The sequence below is a fragment of the Etheostoma spectabile genome, chromosome 9, assembly GCF_008692095.1.
Source record: "Etheostoma spectabile isolate EspeVRDwgs_2016 chromosome 9, UIUC_Espe_1.0, whole genome shotgun sequence".
NCBI lineage: Eukaryota > Metazoa > Chordata > Actinopteri > Perciformes > Percidae > Etheostoma > Etheostoma spectabile.
In genome coordinates, this window is record NC_045741.1 from 29,286,241 (window position 1) to 29,292,240 (window position 6,000).

The following is a 6,000-nucleotide window of genomic DNA, read 5'->3' on the forward strand; positions in this document are numbered from 1 at the left end:
GAGCAGAGCGGTTTTACATTGGAAAATGACGTGCTGTGTTTAATAGTGCATGTGCCCGTGTGTGCCTACCTCCAGGTTGTACAGCACTCTGAAGGTGGACATGCCCGGGGCCGAGGATCTGAAGAGGGACTCCAAGATGGATGCAGCGCTGGGCTGGTGCTGCTGCTTGGAGGCCATAGATGGGGAACGAGAGCCTGTACCCTGGAACAGTGTCTTCTATAGAAAAGAGACAGAAGGGGATTGTGTGAAGCAGAGAGATAAGGCAAGATGTATATAGACTTATTACAACGCAAGTACTTGGAGCAAAAACAAATGAGAATAGAAAGGTAGAGAATTGAGAGTGTCAACGTTCAGCCAAGGTAGTTACCATATGACCAGAACGCATCTGATGTACCTGGTGGCTCCAGACACTGGATTCTTTGGGAACAAAGTTGTCTAGAGCATCCTGCACTTCTGGATCTGTTGGTATCAGCAATAGCAGCTTCCTCACACGAAGAGTGATCCTAAAGATTATAATATACCGACTAAATATACAGGCCTGTCTTGTTGGCAACAAGGTCTATGTAACTTTACTATCTTACCTGGTTTCATCTAAATTAGCCAGCTGGTAAAGCATCTCAAACACATTACACACCAAAGCCATCACCACACCGGGCAGAGACTTCTCCTGGAGACAGAAAGACATGGGCACAGTGTGTCAGAACCAATGCTAGCCTGAGTGTGTTACACCTTTGTTAAGTCTCAGCTGGTACCTGCTCCAGGGCGTAGGCGGAGTTGAAGACGGCGGAGCTGGAACTGCTCGAGGCGGAGGCCGAGGACTCGGAGCTGCCAGAGGGAGTGCCAGTGCCTGAGCTCTTCACAGTCAGGCTCTGCTCGTCGCTGAAGCCGAGCTGGGACAGTAGCTTCTGGTCCCGATTCATGGTCAACTAACACATGGTGGAGGAACAGTGAAGGGTAGGAGTGAGAGAAAAACAGGAATTGAGGTTGTTTCAGCCTGTGTTTCCTCTGCCACACAATAGATAGAGCGGACCAACCCGCCAACAAATAGGTGGTGGCACCCTGCCTACAAGAATTGACTGTGCATTGATATGCAGCTTGAAAACACATGATTGGGAGAGGAGGGAAATAATTTGATGAGGGAACAACAGGACCAATGATATTTTTAAGCTGAGGGGGGGGGGGGGGGGGGGGGGGGGGGGGGGGAAGGGGTCACTTACCACGCTGTCATTGGCAAAGATCTGGACGTTATCCACCGGACAGCTCAAGTGCTCAGCTATCTTCCACCGGATACTTCCTATTGTCTCATTACTGTGTGTCTGCAGGACACACAAACACACAGAGAAGGGTTATTTCCTCTGTAAATGTAACTCCACACCACAAAAGGTATATTGCAGGGAACTAGGAAAGGTCTTACAGTACCTCTAAGCTGAAAGTGTCTTTGGATGACTCATAGGTGATGTGAAGAGTGACAGGGTGTCCATTGAACGAGGCCCCGTGAGGTAGAATAGTGCGAGGAACTGAGTACATATCCTACACAGAAACAGAAACACAAGTAAGAGGCTTAAACACACACATTTACAGTATATCGATCCTCCTTGTAAGGATCCGCATTTATTGCCAAAATGATAATGAGACTCTTAGGCCGGCTACACAATGGCTGTGTCACGTGAGCATGGCATTCTGTTGCATGTCAGCTTTGTGGCGGCTGCGTAGATTATCCTACACCCCAGAAACGCGTCTGACGCGGCGCTGCTGCTGCTGCTAGTTGACGTGCAGGGAGGGCTACCTTGGAACATAGCGCCGACAGACTAGTTCAACATATGGGGAGAGTTATTAAACAAATATAGAAGCTACTGATTTGATCAAAGCAAGACAACGTTGGCAGTATTGACGGCAAAATAGGTTACAGAATATTTTGTTCAGTATGACAGGTGCAATATTTTAAAAGATTTTTCTTTTATATTTATATCTGCATTGATGTCAAAACCTAGAGACTTTCACACATCAACATGTAATTTATTAAGATGTATTTGTGTCACAATGACATATAAACATGTTTTCTTATTCTATTTTGCCTGGAAACGCTTCCCACACGCTCACGTGTTGTGTGAAAAATAGGTGTTGGTTCTATTTCTAGCATGCACGCGTTTTTAGCGTGGGTAACGTGCGTGTCACATAGGGGTGAGGGTGGGTGAAATCAATACACCATAGTATCGCAAAATTTTCAGTAGCAATACTGTATCGAAACACAGACACCAAGTAAGGATCTTTTATTATATATGTGTTGGCCAATTTGTCCCATTTTGCAGCAATGAAATTGAAGTGATATGAACAAACAGAGAAATGTATTTTTTAGATAAAACAGATGTTGACAAAGTTTCCTTTTGGGGACATCATTTGAAATTGGGAAAAATTAGAAGTTGGAAAAAGGTGATACATTGCAATATATCTCAGAATATTGCAATACGTTTAAAATCGTAATAATCATATCGTGACACAAGTATCGTGATGATATCGTATCGGGAGGCGCCTGGTGATTCCCCCCCCCTAGTGTCATGCAGGCTGTGTGTGCTCTAACCTGTTAACATAGGAGCAGAAATTAAACGGACACGCCGTGCAGCTGACACGAAACATCCAATGTGTAGCCGACCTTAAAGGGATAGTTCGGATTTACAGTAGATGGCGGTCAGCACGCACCCAGTTTTGAAGAAGCGGGCCCTTGGTGTTTTAAAGGATTAGCTCGGATTCACCAAAGTCACACAATAACTCAGACTAACAGATGGAGGCAGCGGGACACCAGCTTCACTCGGTACTCCTTTTTGCTTCTACAAACTGGGGCGTGCTGGCCGCCATTTACTATTGGTAATACACTGATAATGGATAAGTAATACAACCCCACTTTAAAAGATCCAAACTATCCCTTTCAAGTGGAGAAGACAGGATCTACCTCTATAGTGATGACGTAGCGTTCAGCCAGTAGCAGCAGTCTTTCGATTATCACCAGCTTAGTGGATCTACAGATGAACACACACAGATGAGTTTCAACAGAGTGAAAAAAAAAACATGTCAAAGAATAATTCACTCTCAATGATGTATAGGAACACTCCTAAAAAAATGTGTTTTAGTAGGTTTAATAACTATGTTCTTACCCAAACCCCCCTCTGTACCTGGATGGTGATTGTACAGATGTGGCCACAGTCGGCATGGCAGTTGCCGTCAGCATCTTAGTTGCCCTAGTAACAGCATGAGTCAAAGTAGGCCCGCCTAGTGCCGAGCTAGCTGCCTGAGAAAAAGAGAAACAGATTTGAGCTTTCAGGGGCTCATTTCTGTGAAATGGCACAATCACTCCTAACATTATCATATTCCACCCCTTACCTCCAGTCGCTTGTAACAATCAGCTATAAACTTCTTGTGCAAAGACACGGAGTCCTGTAAGAAAACAAAAGTTAATATTATATGTGGTTTCAGGTTTCATAAAGGGAGAGAACGCAAACATTCACTCCAATTAATTTTACTTTAACAAAATACTCCAATGAGTCACTTAATTCAAAATGATGGCTTTAAAACAAGATGGCAGCATCTTAAGTTATACTCTTCTTCTCAGATAGTGAGACACACATGAGGGAAGTGCTAGAAGAGTGAGCCACAAGAGAGTGTGCGGAGACACATATATACTGACCTTCTTCATTTTGGGATTGAGGTTGGTGTAGCTATATGTGATAATGAGCTGGATCGCTTCATTGGCTATCTCTTCATCAGGGGTTTCCATGGCAATGCGCCAGATAAAATCCATCCCTGCCAGGTCAAGGCGCTCCACACACTGAAATCAGACCATATGATGAATGAAATATTTATTTATTTATTTATTTAAGATTTGTTTCACTCTATAAATACGTGTATTTTAGATCTCACTGACACTAATAGTAGCTGTGCACATCTTTGGTAAAAAACAAAACAAAATCTAACTAAATGCATAGAAACTGGTGAGTAAGGACTGACCAGCTGAGTGCCCTGGCGTTTGAGGCGATGGTCACACAGATTGACGTTCTCAAAGAAGGTCTTAAATAGATTGAAACCTGGGAGACACATAGAACATGTTACCTGCTGTATCACATAGGTATTGGTGACCTAATCCTGAATCCTGTATTTCTGTCGATAGTGCATGTCCTTGCAGAGTTTCTCACCATTCATGGTGATCTCGTAGGGCTCCAGTTTTAGGATCTTCTCCTTGAAGAGCTGCTGCTGAACGTCACTCTCCAGGTCATGTTGTCCTTTGGTGAACCACTCAAAACACATCTGCACACAGGGAAACGTAACATGTTTAGGGGTAATTGAACTGCATCTTGGAAACAGGACTTGTGTTTTCTTCAGGAAAGTCAGCCTAAAAGGATCAATAAAGAGATGTCTAAGGTGCTCTAAGTGATGTCACGTGTGTTTTACGCTACATTGTCACATACAGCAAACATCTCCTCACTATCAGCTAGCTGCCTGTCCTCAGAACACACTGTAAAAAACATCTCCTCAATTTCTGCTAGCTGCCTGTCCCCAGAACAAACTGTAAAAAAACATCTCCTCACTATCAGCTAGCTGCCTGTCCTCTGAACACACTGTAAAAAACATCTCCTCACTATCTGCTAGCTGCTTGTCCCCTGAACACACTGTAAAAAACATCTCCTCACTATCTGCTAGCTGCCTGTCCCCTGAACACACTGTAAAAAACATCTCCTCACTATCTGCTAGCTAGATGTTTGCTGTATGTGACAACAAAATGTTAAAGCCTTAAAATGCATGACATTGCTTCGAGCACCTTTAAAATAAATTACTCGCTACTTTAATAATTTAATGCCAAATTCACAAAGAATACACCATCAAAGTTGATGGTATACTTGATTATTTCTGAGACAGAATCATTAACCAGAATCTAAAAAATGCATGACTGTTTTAAATGAGCCATGAGAGATTATATTTTTAACTTATTTGTATGTATTTTATTACTTATTTGTATTGTTTTTTGTAACTGCCTTTGAACACCCTTTTAAAATAAAAAAATAAAAAACAGAGCGGAGCAAACGGCTAATGTTTGCCGTGCCTTTGTTCACCCAGAGCAATCATCCAGACAAAGGGTTGCAAACCAAAACAAATGGCCAAGGACAAAGCTTTCATTTGCATAACTGTTCTCATACCTCACGGTCAAGTTCACAGACATCGGGGCCAGACACCAGGCACTCCCAGAGCTCCTTGGCCCTGTTCCAGACCAGGTAGAGGCTGGCCTCCTGGAGGAAGAAGGCCAGGAAGCGCAGGTGGCTGTCCAGATACTACACATAGATTCAGAGAGACACGTTACCTTCACCCTCAAACTCACACTGTCAACATATTAGAGGTTGACCGATAAGGGTTTTTCTCTGGCTGATGCCGACCTTTAGAAATAAGGGTCAGCCAATAAATTCTGCCGATTTATTCTGGCCGATATTTGGCCCATATGTGCTTGTTTTTAAACTTCTATTTGAAAGATAAGATGTAACACTTTGACTTAATTTACTTGTACTTAATTTACTTAATTACTTAAGATACACCAAATTCTTCAACATAAACATTAATTGAACACTTCACCAAACTGGACTTTATAAAATGTATAAAGTAAAACCATATTATATAAATAATGTATACAAAATATATTAAATAAACAAAATAGATAAGATTTTTTTTTCAATAAAAAAATAAAGATTAGTGGACTTAGCAGCATTTATCAAACTTCTGAGAACACAAATGTGCAAACTGTCATATGTAAAATAACAATAATTTTAACAGTAGTAGTGCTGCAAACAATAGCAACCAGCAGCATTTCTTTGTTTTAGGTCTGAAGAAAATGTATAACACTTGAACACAGAAAATCTTAGTGGATCTTCACTTCTGCCTTGAATTTAAAAAAATATATACAAAAAGAAATAAAAAATTGTCTGATGCCGTTTATGTAACAAAAGTTAAAAAAAAAAAAAAAAA

The 6,000-nt window shown here is 41.8% G+C and overlaps 1 protein-coding gene and 1 long non-coding RNA gene across 6 annotated transcripts in view; both read right to left on the reverse strand.

Annotated features, from left to right (window-relative positions):
• The window catches only part of usp24 (ubiquitin specific peptidase 24), a 45,589-nt gene that overhangs the window by 19,733 nt on the left and 19,856 nt on the right, over nucleotides 1–6,000 (reverse strand). For 2 of the 5 annotated variants that reach the window (XM_032525176.1, XM_032525172.1), the window contains 13 exons: nucleotides 5,184–5,315; nucleotides 4,185–4,296; nucleotides 4,000–4,076; nucleotides 3,680–3,820; nucleotides 3,376–3,429; nucleotides 3,150–3,283; nucleotides 2,948–3,014; nucleotides 1,420–1,530; nucleotides 1,218–1,316; nucleotides 753–926; nucleotides 582–667; nucleotides 368–503; nucleotides 70–216 (listed from right to left, as the gene is read on the reverse strand). In XM_032525176.1, coding sequence (XP_032381067.1) covers nucleotides 70–216; nucleotides 368–503; nucleotides 582–667; nucleotides 753–926; nucleotides 1,218–1,316; nucleotides 1,420–1,530; nucleotides 2,948–3,014; nucleotides 3,150–3,283; nucleotides 3,376–3,429; nucleotides 3,680–3,820; nucleotides 4,000–4,076; nucleotides 4,185–4,296; nucleotides 5,184–5,315 — 1,470 coding nt within the window. The remainder of the gene's footprint in view (nucleotides 1–69; nucleotides 217–367; nucleotides 504–581; nucleotides 668–752; nucleotides 927–1,217; nucleotides 1,317–1,419; nucleotides 1,531–2,947; nucleotides 3,015–3,149; nucleotides 3,284–3,375; nucleotides 3,430–3,679; nucleotides 3,821–3,999; nucleotides 4,077–4,184; nucleotides 4,297–5,183; nucleotides 5,316–6,000) is intronic. The other 3 variants (XM_032525173.1, XM_032525175.1, XM_032525174.1) reach the window with 3 other exon arrangements.
• LOC116695116 (uncharacterized) lies at nucleotides 5,464–5,610 on the reverse strand. The gene is made up of 2 exons (XR_004333358.1): nucleotides 5,563–5,610; nucleotides 5,464–5,523 (listed from the first exon to the last, which is right to left on the reverse strand). It is a non-coding gene; the product is annotated as an uncharacterized LOC116695116 (long non-coding RNA).